A 13,522-nucleotide genomic window follows, 5' to 3' on the forward strand; every position below is an offset into this window, starting at 1 on the left:
AGACAGAAGTGGAGACAGAAGAGAAGAGAGGAGACAGAATAGAAGAGAGAAGAGAGGAGAAGGAACAGAGAAGAGAGGAGAAGACAGAAAAGAGGAGACAGAAGAGAAGAGAGGAGAAACGGAACATACTTCCATTAGATCAGACCAGCTGCAGTCTAACACAGCAACAGAATATTGGGGGAGTAGGCGTGCACAGAGCACCGGTGGCAAGTAAGAAATAGGTCACCCTGCTAAAGAATGCAGTCTCTCTCTCTCTGGATACTGGACTAGTGTTGGAGTGAACACACACACACACACACACACACACACACACACACACACACACACACACACACAATAAGAAGCTCTCATGTTCATTCCGAAACATCAGTTTGCACTAATGAATAAACCTGGGGTTTATCATCCTTTGGAAAGAGTGAACTGATATCTCAATACAGGTCAGTATTACTTCACTTCAGTGGTTTCAGTGTGGTAATAATGTCTGTCATCAACCAGAGCTTTAGAACGGGTGGTAAATCCTACCTAGATTCTCACAAGCCCTGATTGAACATCACTTGAGTATGCTGGTCTTCATACACACAGTGGGTCAGTTCATGGGGTGAACAATCCACATAGAAAAGCAATGGGCAATTTAAACATGTCCATTCATCCTCTGCATTGAAATTGAATCAATCCCAGCCCTGGTATCAAGAGACATCTCCAGTATATATAGATTATAGTTGCCCTGAGTTGGTGACCTTAAAGGACTAGGCATGGATCGTGTTAATTAGGCACAAGAGGAAAACAGACTGAAACAGGGAGGGACTACATGGACTTGTCCAATAAGAAACACTCATTGTTTTTCCCATTGTGTGCCCTAATATACACAACCCTGGATTGGTTTGTATCCACTTACAACACAATGTAAGAATGTATGTATGTATGTATGTATGTATGTATGTATGTATGTATGTATGTATGTATGTATGTATGTATGTATGTATGTATGTATGTATGTATGCATGTATGTATGTATGTATGTGATTCTGAGGTTATCTTGAGAAGATCAATTCCTCTGTGTGATCTAATATAGAGACTCAGAGACTGTAGCCATGTCTTTCCCTTTAAACCGTGCGGGTCCCTTTAAACCGCGGGTCCCTTTAAACCGCGCGGGTCCCTTTAAACCGCGCGGGTCCCTTTAAACCGCGCGGGTCCCTTTAAACCGCGCGGGTCCCTTTAAACCGCGCGGGTCCCTTTAAACCCGCGAGGTCTCTGCAGCCCTGAGCGTCTCTGCAGCCCAGCCCTGAGCGTCTCTGCAGCCCTGAGCGTCTCTGCAGCCCTGAGCGTCTCTGCAGCCCTGAGCGTCTCTGCAGCCCTGAGCGTCTCTGCAGCCCTGAGCGTCTCTGCAGCCCTGAGCGTCTCTGCAGCCCTCTGATGTGGGCATGCTGCTGCTGCTACATGTATGCATAATTAATATGGTGAGAGTCTGACTGGGCTATAAAGGCTGTATGAGAAAGCCAGAGGGACTGTAGCCATTAGACCTGCCTGCACCCCAATGCGTCAATACTGTCCTCCTGGCCAGTCTGTGTGTGTGAAGAGACCTTGAAGGGCAAAGCAGAGCACAGACCAGACGGCACAACAAGCAGAGTGCTCTCCCTCTTTCCCCTCCTAAATCTGTCCATCTGATAGACAGAACAACAAGGAAGAGTCCTCCCCCTCCTAAATCTGTCCATCTGATAGACAGAACAACAAGGAAGAGTCCTCCCCCTCCTAAATCTGTCCATCTGATAGACAGAACAACAAGGAAGAGTCCTCCCCCTCCTAAATCTGTCCATCTGATAGACAGAACAACAAGGAAGAGTCCTCCCCTCCTAAATCTGTCCATCTGATAGACAGAACAACAAGGAAGAGTCCTCCTCCTAAATCTGTCCATCTGAAATGTCCTCCCCTCCTAAATGTGTCCATCACCAACAGTAAACACAAGAATAGCTAGCGCACCTCTCCACCTCCTCCAGCTAAATGTGTTATCAGTGTGGAGATCATCACATCACAATGTGCAGAATGTTTCCTGATAGGTGAAGATGTAGGCCTATGACGTCACAGATATATGAGTGTCTGTGTATGACACAATCTGACCCTTATAGGAACGTATAGGTAGACTTGCAAAACGATGGTAGCTTTTCCAATACTCCCTGTAAAAAGATTCCCAGAATCAGAAGGGTATATGCAGAAAATACAGAATCCTCCAACTAGGATTTGTGAAAACCCTGGGAATTTGGGGAAAGTGATGTGAATGTTGTAACCCTAGTTAGTAGATTGGGTATTGGATCAGGCAGTGTCTCAACTCTCCTCTTCATTAAAGTGACCTATTAGGTGAAACGGACACGTCCCTTTAGGAAACTCAAATAATGAACAAATTACTTCAAACCGTGAACACAGTTTTTCCCTTCTGACATCATAGCGTGACAGAACAGCAGAATATATTTTACGGATGCTCCTCTCTTTAGTTTCATCAACATAAAAGGCGCTGGGGCGAAATGTGGCGCTTTTCAACAAACGCGGACTATAGTTGAAGGAAATCTCACCTTTACTGCATTGAAGAGGTGTTAAGCAAAGGGACTTCCTGTCTCAATGAAGATGACCTGCATTTGAATAAGTCACCGTGGATGCACAGGGACATGCGATACAATCGTCCCCATAGAGACAGGGCTGGTCATTGGATCAGTGTGTCTGTCATTACTAGGGGTGCATTGTCTGCAGAGTGCAATTGTAATCTGCTGAGATTGGCTCATTCTGACAGCTTAATCTTTCAGTAATCTGCTGATTGATTGGCTCATTCTGTGGAGCAGGATACATAATCATTTCATTTCTGTGATTGGCTCATTCTGTGGAGCAGGATACATAATCATTTCATTTCTGTGATTGGCTCATTCTGTGGAGCAGATACATAATCATTTCATTTCTGTGATTGGATACTTAATCATTTCATTTCTGTGATTGGCTCATTCTGTGGAGCAGGATCATTTCATTTAATCATTTCATTTCTGTGATTGGACAGGAGGGGAGCCATCCTGGGCTGCATTCCATTTCAAAAGATTTTCCTCCACCCTTCTGCCCTTGTTCACCCCCTGAGGTAGGTAGGTTTAAAGGTATAAACCCCATAAGGTCCGTCACATTCACGTCCGTTATTAAGGCAGGAGTTTATGATGTAGACTCTCATACATCCCTGTACCACTGGGATTACTAAGATACACTATTTAACCAGGAAGCCCCATTGAGATAAATCAAGTATTTCTGAAGGGAAACCTGGAGCTGTCAGAGTGTAATGTAGAGATGACAATTTAAGGCACCATCAATACACAAAGGGCAAAGGTGCCCAATGGCATTGATGATCAATAAAGATCAAGATAATCAACATAAGGAGATGTTTCTTTTGAGAGCTACAGTTCCAGCACCATGGAAAGATTTCCAAGTCTCAAAAGTATTTTAGAGGACACCTTGATTTTCTATCAAGATACCAAACACTCCCATCAGGCCTTCAATGTCTTGTTTAAAAACGCTGTAGCCTACTAGTCTACGTACAATAACCTAGTTAGTTCATATGTGACGGGCTCAGCACCGACTCTAGAACAGATGAAAAACAGTTGTTTCAGTGTCGTTGATACCTTCAATTAAGCCTGGAGATTCAACAATAGCAACACTTCACACTGTAATACTGTTGAAATAGTCAGTGATTTAATCAAGTCAAATCAATGATCTACCCAACATTGGCTGAATTCTGACAAACATCTGTCACTTACTGTCATTCTATCTAAAAGCCTTGCACTTTAGATCCAAGTTAAATAGTGTATCTATACAGGTAGCAGGGTTGGGGGTGATTCCTTTTCAACTCAGTCAATTCAGGAAGTAAAGTGAAATACCAACATGTTACTAAAGTGTCACCACTCTTGAAAATGACCCCGACCCTAATATAGGGATGTATATATTTCCCCCCAATGCCAAATATTAAATCAATCAATCAACGGGTCCAAAGTGTATAGTCACACAGTGTATAGTCACAAAGTGTATAGTCACAAAGTGTATAGTCACAAAGTGTATAGTCACACAGTGTATAGTCACACAGTGTATAGTCAAAGTGTATAGTCACACAGTGTATAGTCACAAAGTGTATAGTCACAAAGTGTATAGTCACAGTGTATAGTCACAGTGTATAGTCAAAGTGTATAGTCACACAGTGTATAGTCAGTGTATAGTCACACAGTGTATAGTCACAGTGTATAGTCACACAGTGTATAGTCACAATGTATAGTCACACAGTGTATAGTCACAGTGTATAGTCACAGTGTATAGTCACAGTGTATAGTCACACAGTGTATAGTCACAAAGTGTATAGTCACACAGTGTATAGTCACAAAGTGTATAGTCACAAAGTGTATAGTCACAAAGTGTATAGTCACAGTGTATAGTCACAGTGTATAGTCACAGTGTATAGTCACAAAGTGTATAGTCACAGCGTATAGTCACAAAGTGTATAGTCAAAGCGTATAGTCAAAGCGTATAGTCACAAAGTGTATAGTCACACAGTGTATAGTCACACAGTGTATAGTCACATTGTATAGTCACAAAGTGTATAGTCACAGTGTATAGCCACAAAGTGTATAGTCACACAGTGTATAGTCACAATGTATAGTCACACAGTGTATAGTCACAATGTATAGTCACAAAGTGTATAGTCAAAGTGTATAGTCAGTCAAAGTGTATAGTCAAAGTGTATAGTCACAGTGTATAGTCACAAAGTGTATAGTCACACAGTGTATAGTCACACAGTGTATAGTCAAAGTGTATAGTCACACAGTGTATAGTCACAAAGTGTATAGTCACAAAGTGTATAGTCACAGTGTATAGTCACAGTGTATAGTCAAAGTGTATAGTCACACAGTGTATAGTCACAGTGTATAGTCACACAGTGTATAGTCACAATGTATAGTCACACAGTGTATAGTCACACAGTGTATAGTCACACAGTGTATAGTCACACAGTGTATAGTCACACAGTGTATAGTCACAGTGTAGTCACAGTGAAGAGTCACAAAGTGTATAGTCAAAGCGTATAGTCACAGTGTATAGTCACAAAGTGTATAGTCACACAGTGTATAGTCACAGTGTATAGTCACACAGTGTATAGTCACAAAGTGTATAGCCACAAAGTGTATAGTCACAAAGTGTATAGTCACAAAGTGTATAGTCACAGTGTATAGTCACAAAGTGTATAGTCACACAGTGTATAGTCACAAAGTGTATAGTCACAAAGTGTATAGTCACAGTGTATAGTCACAAAGTGTATAGTCACAGTGTAGTCACAGTGTAGTCACAGTGTAGTCACACAGTGTATAGTCATTGTCACAGTGTATAGTCACAAAGTGTATAGTCACAGTGTCACAAAGTGTATAGTCACAAAGTGTATAGTCACAAAGTGTATAGTCACAGTGTATAGTGTATAGTGTATAGTCACAGTGTATAGTCACAAAGTGTATAGTCACAAAGTGTATAGTCACAGTGTATAGTCACACAGTGTATAGTCACAAAGTGTATAGTCACAGTGTATAGTCACAAAGTGTATAGTCACAAAGTGTATAGCCACAAAGTGTATAGCCACAAAGTGTATAGCCACAAAGTGTATAGCCACAAAGTGTATAGTCACAAAGTGTATAGTCACAAAGTGTATAGTCACAAAGTGTATAGTCACAAAGTGTATAGTCACAAAGTGTATAGTCACAAAGTGTATAGTCACAAAGTGTATAGTCACAGTGTATAGTCACAGTGTATAGTCACAAAGTGTATAGTCACAAAGTGTATAGCCACAAAGTGTATAGCCAAAGTGTATAGTCACAGTGTATAGCCACAAAGTGTATAGTCACAAAGTGTATAGCCACAAAGTGTATAGCCACAAAGTGTATAGTCACAAAGTGTATAGTCACAAAGTGTATAGTCACACAGTGTATAGTCACAAAGTGTATAGTCACAAAGTGTATAGTCACAAAGTGTATAGCCACAAAGTGTATAGTCACAAAGTGTATAGTCACAAAGTGTATAGCCACAAAGTGTATAGCCACAAAGTGTATAGCCACAGTGTAAAGTGTATAGCCACAAAGTGTATAGTCACAAAGTGTATAGTCACAAAGTGTATAGTCAAAGTGTATAGCCACAAAGTGTATAGCCACAAAGTGTATAGCCAAAGTGTATAGCCACAAAGTGTATAGCCACAGTGTATAGTCACAGTGTATAGCCACAAAGTGTATAGTCACAAAGTGTATAGTCACAAAGTGTATAGCCACAAAGTGTATAGCCACAAAGTGTATAGTCACAGTGTATAGCACAAAGTGTATAGCCAAAGTGTATAGTCACAGTGTATAGCCACAAAGTGTATAGCCACAAAGTGTATAGTCACAAAGTGTATAGTCACAAAGTGTATAGTCACAAAGTGTATAGTCACAAAGTGTATAGCCACAAAGTGTATAGTCAAAGTGTATAGTCAAAGTGTATAGTCACACAAAGTGTATAGCCACAAAGTGTATAGTATAGCCACAAAGTGTATAATCACAAAGTGTATAGTCACAAAGTGTATAGTCACAAAGTGTATAGTCACAAAGTGTATAGTCACAAAGTGTATAGCCACAAAGTGTATAGCCACAAAGTGTATAGTCACAAAGTGTATAGTCACAAAGTGTATAGTCACAAAGTGTATAGTCAAAGTGTATAGTATAGTCAAAGCATATACAAAGTGTATAGTCACAAAGTGTATAGCCACAAAGTGTATAGTCACAAAGTGTATAGCCACAAAGTGTATAGCCACAAAGTGTATAGCCACAAAGTGTATAGTCACAAAGTGTATAGTCACAAAGTGTATAGTCACAAAGTGTATAGTCACAAAGTGTATAGTCACAAAGTGTATAGTCACAAAGTGTATAGCCACAAAGTGTATAGCCACAAAGTGTATAGTCACAAAGTGTATAGCCACAAAGTGTATAGCCACAAAGTGTATAGCCAAAGTGTATAGTCACAAAGTGTATAGTCAAAGTGTATAGTCACAAAGTGTATAGTCACAAAGTGTATAGCCTCAAAGTGTATAGTCACAGTGTATAGTCACAAAGTGTATAGTCACAGCGTATAGTCAAAGTGTATAGTCACAGCGTATAGTCAAAGTGTATAGTCGCAAAGTGTATAGTCACAAAGTGTATAGCCACAAGCATAAAAAGAGATTTCCCGAAACCCAGTCAGTCAGAGTGAAAATTAAATCTTCACGGTCCCCATCTCTCTCTGAATTAAAAACATGCCTCTACTAGCCTACAGTACACACAGCTGCACTGGTAAACAATCAGATCCTACAGGCTAGCACTAGCGTCAATCACAGCTAAAGTACATTAAACCCACAGATTTACCACTAATCTGATGTAGCATTAGCTTTAGCCACACGTACAACAACATGCCCTGTACATATGCTCCAGACTGTAAACAAGACTATATTCACCCAGCTAGCTACATCGGCTACACAGTGACTACAGTGATCAGTGTTACTCTGGGCTTGGGTATCAGCCACATGTCCTGTAGCATACCTGTTCATACTATGAGACTGGACCCTTCTCTAGTCTCCCATCTCCCCATGGCATTCAGATCGCTTGTTCCTTTTCTCATACAGCCTTTCCCTCCTTCCTCTGTAGTGTGTTATGTATCCAAGGAGCCTCTCTCTAGCCTGTCTGCATGGCCGATGGCTCTCTCTGCATCCCTCCCTCTACCTCCCTGGCTGGCTAGCAAGGGGGGGGGTGCTTCTTTGTTTGGCAGCCCCAGCCACCAGTCTCCCTCCCTCCCCCCTGACTCCTCCCGGAGTGTCCTAAAGGAAAGGTAGTGATGATATGTCTCTGCCTCTCAGTCTTTATCTCCTATCGATCTCTACCCCACCACCCATCCCTGCAGAGTGTAACCCAACCCTCCACCTCTCTTCTCTGCCTGCTTCCCCCGGGATAGAGGACTGGGGAGGACTTCACTTAGCACACAGCCTCACAGAGAGGAAAAGAGAGACGGAGAGAGACAGAGACAGGGGAGTGGGAGAGAGAGAAAGGGGTGGAAGAGAGAGAGAGTCAGGGGAGAGGGAGGGAGAGAGAAAGGGGAGTGGAAGAGAGAGAGAAAGGGGGGAGTCAGAGTCAGGGGGAGAGGGAGGGGAGAGGGAGGGAGAGAGAGAGAAAGAGGGGCTGTGGAGAGAGAGAGTAGTATTCAGTAGTACTTCAGTAGTAACAGGATACAGTAGTGCTGCTGCCACCACTTGACTGAACCCAGTGGTGTTGTTGTTTCAGACAGTACTGCAGTGACTTCAGTAGTAACAGGATACAGTAGTGCTGCTGCCACCACTTGACTGAACCCAGTGGTGTTGTTGTTTCAGACAGTGCTGCAGTGACTTCAGTAGTAACATAGGATACAGTAGTGCTGCTGCCACCACTTGACTGAACCCAGTGGTGTTGTTGTTGCAGACGGTGCTGCAGTGACTTCAGTAGTAACAGGATACAGTAGTGCTGCTGCCACCACTTGACTGAACCCAGTGGTGTTGTTGTTTCAGACAGTGCTGCAGTGACTTCAGTAGTAACAGGATACAGTAGTGCTGCTGCCACCACTTGACTGAACCCAGTGGTGTTGTTGTTTCAGTTCTGTCTTCTATATTTAAGCAGCCGACACTCAGACACAGATGAGCCTCACCAATTCTGAATCCGCTGGTTCACAGTCAAAACGTCTCCAACTGCCATGGAACAGTAGCCTGATCCCAGATCTGTTTGTGCAGTCTTCACAACTCCTATGGTGATTGTTATGCCAATGGCACAAACAGATCTGGGATCAGTCTAACAGAACACAGTATCTAAAGGGGATCAAATCAAATTGTATTTGTCCCATGCGCCGAATACAACCTTACAGTGAACTGCTTATTTACAAGCCCTTAACCAACAATTAAATACCTAAAAAACATTTTTTTAAACAGTATGATAATGTTGGCTGATACTAGCTCCCAGTCCAACCAAGATGCCTAGACAAACTACCTGAACTCTTGTCTCACACACAGCTATGTCTTACTAAACTTGTGAGGACTTTATGGGGACCAACAATTGATTCCCATTCAAAATCACATTTTCTCTAACCCTAAACATAACCCCTGAATAGCCTTTTTACAAGTGAGGACCAGCGAAATGTCCTCACTTCTCTGAATTATATTTGGTTTACTAGTATAGTAAAATGTGTATGTGCACACACACACACACACACACACACACACACACACACACACACACACACACACACACACACACACACACACACACACACACACACACACACACACACACACACACACACACACACACTAATTGATACAGTATCTCTATGTTTCACCAGTAGCCTGAGAGCCACACTGGTCATGTATTGAACAATGTTACATTGTCAGCGGAACTGCAACAAGACACAGTGACACAGGACTTTGGCAGAGGGTTGAACTGGAAACACAGACACACAAAGAATGTTCCAGTACTAACCACAACCAAGGAAAACACATTAACCAGCCTATGGCTCATTATCACGCCATCTTTCCTTGATTCCTTGCATTCTTTCTACTCATATCCTTCTCTAAAGGTCTGATGGGACCTTGGACATTCTCCTCCAATGTAAGGAATAAGGGAAAGACTCTTTGACACAAGTACAATACAGTAAAAGTGAATTCTCTCACCATCTTGTTCAAGATCGTGTTTTTCTTGTTCCTCCATGTTGTTGCTCTGTGTGTCTCCAGTGGCCTTGGAGAGGCCGACTGACCAGTAGGACATGCCTCCTCCTCCACAGCAGGGCAGGACTGAACTAGAACCAGCACAGGGTGGTGGTGGTCAGTGGGACTGGTCCCAGTCTGAGTCACTGGTGTGGTGGAAGACACTGGTCAGAGATGGGCTGTGGTAGGAGGGAGGACAGAGGGAGAGGCCATTAGTCAGAGCCCTGCAAAACACAGCCAGTCAGGCAGGCAGGCAGCCAGACATAGGTTTGATCTAGAGAAAGTGAAAGCAGTCACACACTCACATTGCATAACAACAAGTTAATGGATACACAAATTGCCACCCAACATTTACAACTATAGTTGTCGAGATGCCTTAATTAGTATAATGTACTTGTGTCTAGTTCGAGAAGCTTTATACTACAACTTTTATGACTTCTCGTGTTATTGTTTCATACCCATATACAATAAACAGCTATGTGAAGTGATCGTGCTACTTTGAATGGGTTGTTTGTTGACATCCTTGTACTTCACAAAGTTCTTGGAACAGATTCCTGTTGTTCCACAGGAACGTTCCACAAATTATACCCACCCCATTCCACAAATTATACCCACCCCGTTCCACAAATTATACCCACCCAGTCCCACAAATTATACCCACCCAGTCCCACAAATTATACCCACCCAGTCCCACAAATTATACCCACCCAGTTCCACAAATTATACCCACCCAGTTCCACAAATTATACCCACCCAGTTCCACAAATTACCCACCCAGTTCCCAAATTATACCCACCCCGTTCCACAAATTATACCCACCCAGTTCCACAAATTATACCCACCCAGTTCCACAAATTATACCCACCCAGACACAGTTGCCTAATTTAGTGAATTTGTATTTTTAAATGATCTCTGTGTAAAACACACTAGTCTACAGCCAGAACTATAAAAACAGAGACGTTACTATTTCTGGCGGCCTTGAACACACACGACACTTCAGTTAATTCACTTTGGTTTACACATGCCGCATCTTTAAAACCACACACTGTGTGCATGCTCTTGATTCTTTAACAAGTTGACTTTATTAGGCTTATAAACTCAGAAACGTGCCAAACGTGCGTCCAGTGACAGCAAGTAGACACATTTGTTTGCGAAACGTGCGCACTTGTTGCTCGTTAATGAGTGTGGTTGATAAGGAATTTTTACTCACCGCATTGTCCGCAGTGTTCAAGCACTGTCGAATGGTACTGATTTTGCGATTCTAAAGCATTGAACAGGCTAAACTTCGGTACATCCAAAGTGAAAGTTTAACCGAAGACAAAATAGCCGAAGGAACACTCACAAGCACGGATTGCAAAGGAAAAACGTCAACTTCCTGATTTCATCAAACCAAACACTTCCAGCCTGTGATGCTGCTTACCACGCTGTCTGTCTCATAACCCGGAAATGGGAATAGCCTACTGTACAATGACTGTATGCTACTGTACTAGTTGCATTAGTTCTTCTAAACCTATGGTTGAAGCTCATTTACTGCATTTATACTTAATTTTTCAACTCTAAAATGCTATTTTGGAGAACAGCTAAAACTAATAGAAATTACCCCAGGCATTAATTATCATTGCACTATTTGTTGTAAAGGAATGTGGAACTGCGTGTAGGCTACAATGTCAACCACTACTCAACCTTATCATGAATTGACTAATTTACTTGTGGAATCGCGCAAACTGCGAACATGAAATAGATGCATAATACACGCTATCAAGTCAAAACCATCCCAACTTCAAATGCGGACATCAAGGTGAAAGCAACCAGTGTATAAAACAGCTGACCACTAATACCAACTACGACAGATAAATCCTACACAGGCATTGAAATCAAATGTATAATAGCCTACATCAGGCCTACAATCGACAAGGACGCATGAAGATAAACAAAATCGACCAAAGAATGACGAAAATCACGAAATCACAAAAGGAAAATCTACACATGACTTTTTAAAGTGAGTTAAGTCCGTGCCCGTGATTCAGAACCGCAGAATGGACGGCGTCTCCGTACAGGTAGGTTTAGTGGAGCTCCGTGGCATGGTGCTGAATGGACAGCGCCTCTGTCTATTAGCCAACTATACATACTGAACAAAAATATAAAAGCAACATGAAACAATTTACAAGATTTTACCGAGTTACCGTTCATATAAAGAAATCTGTCAATTGAACTACATTCACTTGGCCCTCAATTATGGATTGCACATGACTGGGAATATAGATATGCATCTGTTGGTCACAGATATCTTTAAAAAATAAGGGAGTGGATCAGAAAACCAATCAGTATCTGATGTGACCACTGTTTGCCTAACACATCTCCTTTGCATATAGTTGAATAGGCTGTTGATTGTGGCCTATGGAATGTTGTCCCACTCCTCTACAATGGCTGAGCAAAGTTGCTGGATATTGGCTGGAACTGGAACATGCTGTCATACACTTTGATCCAGAGCATCCCAAACATGCTCAATGGGTGACATGTCTGGTGAGTATGCAGGCCATGGAAGAACTTGGACATTTTTGGGTTCCAGTAATTGTGTACAGATCCTTGCGACATGGGGCTGTGCATTATCATGCTGAAACATGAGATGATGGCAGCGGATGAAAGGCACGACAATGGGCCTCAGAATCTTGTCACGGAATCTCTGTCCAGTCAAGTTGCCATCGATAAAATGTAATTGTGTTCGTTATCCCGTTATCCTGTGGTTGTGAGGCCAGTTGGATGTATTGCAAAAATCTCTAAAACGATGTTGAAGGCGGCTTATGGTAGAGAAATTAACATTTAATTATCTGGCAACAGTTCTGGTGGACAATGTTGCAGTCAGCGTGCGAATTGCACACTCCCTCCAAACTTGAGACATTTGTGGCATTGTGTTGTGTGACAAAACTGCACATTTTAGAGTGGCCTTTTATTGTCCCCAGCACAAGGTGCAGCTGTGTAATGATAATGCGGTTGAATCATATTCTTGATATGCCAGTCATGTCAGGTGGAGGGCTTATCTTGGCAAAGGGGAAATGCTCACTAACAGTGATGTAAACAAATTGTGCACCAAATTTGAGAGAAATAAGCTTTTTGTGCACATGGAACATTTCTGGGATCTTTTATTTCAGCTCATGAAACACTGAACCAACACATTACATGTTTCTGTTCAGTATAATTAGTTAGTTGTTGGCAGTTAGACTTTTTTGGGGCACAGTTAGGTAGCCTGCAATGCTTATGAAAATCATCACGCAGATCTTTAGAAATGGTAGGATCAATTGTAAATTGGCGCTCCACGTGAAAAAGTTTGCCAATCTCCTGCTATAGGCTATATGAAACCACCCTTGTGGACAGGTGCATACAGTGTACTATGACAGTGTCAGTGTCTCCTGTGCTTCCCGCCGGCATTGGCTCATGCGCTTCCCGCTAATTTTAGCATTTGCCTGTCTGCATTATTCGCCAGGGAAGGGAAACATTCTGCGAATATTGAAGCATTGTATCAACAAGGTGGCTCGGAGAATATTGAAACATTTTGTTTAAACAAGACGGCACCGAGAATATTGATTGCAACATAGCAGCCTACAAAAGGGGCGGCTCGCACATTTCCCCCGGGCCAGCTTGTCTCTCTCTGCCAGCTTGTCTCTCTCTGCCAGCTTGTCTCTCTCTGCCAGCTTGTCTCTCTCTGCCAGCTTGTCTCTCTCTGCCAGCTTGTCTCTCTGCCAGCTTGTCTCT

General features: G+C 42.3%; 1 protein-coding gene across 1 annotated transcript in view; it reads right to left on the reverse strand.

Annotated features, from left to right (window-relative positions):
- lrrk1 (leucine-rich repeat kinase 1) overlaps positions 1–11,195 on the reverse strand; it is a 116,333-nt gene extending 105,138 nt beyond the window's left edge. Inside the window, exons 1-2 of the mRNA XM_064987839.1 lie at positions 10,983–11,195; positions 9,740–9,951 (exon numbers count right to left, since the gene is read on the reverse strand). Of these exons, the coding sequence (XP_064843911.1) occupies positions 9,740–9,833 (94 nt within the window). The 5' untranslated portion in view covers positions 9,834–9,951; positions 10,983–11,195. The remainder of the gene's footprint in view (positions 1–9,739; positions 9,952–10,982) is intronic.
- Between the last annotated feature and the right edge of the window lie 2,327 nt (positions 11,196–13,522).

This window comes from Oncorhynchus masou, chromosome 2 (assembly GCF_036934945.1).
Source record: "Oncorhynchus masou masou isolate Uvic2021 chromosome 2, UVic_Omas_1.1, whole genome shotgun sequence".
Classification (NCBI taxonomy): Eukaryota; Metazoa; Chordata; class Actinopteri; order Salmoniformes; family Salmonidae; genus Oncorhynchus; species Oncorhynchus masou.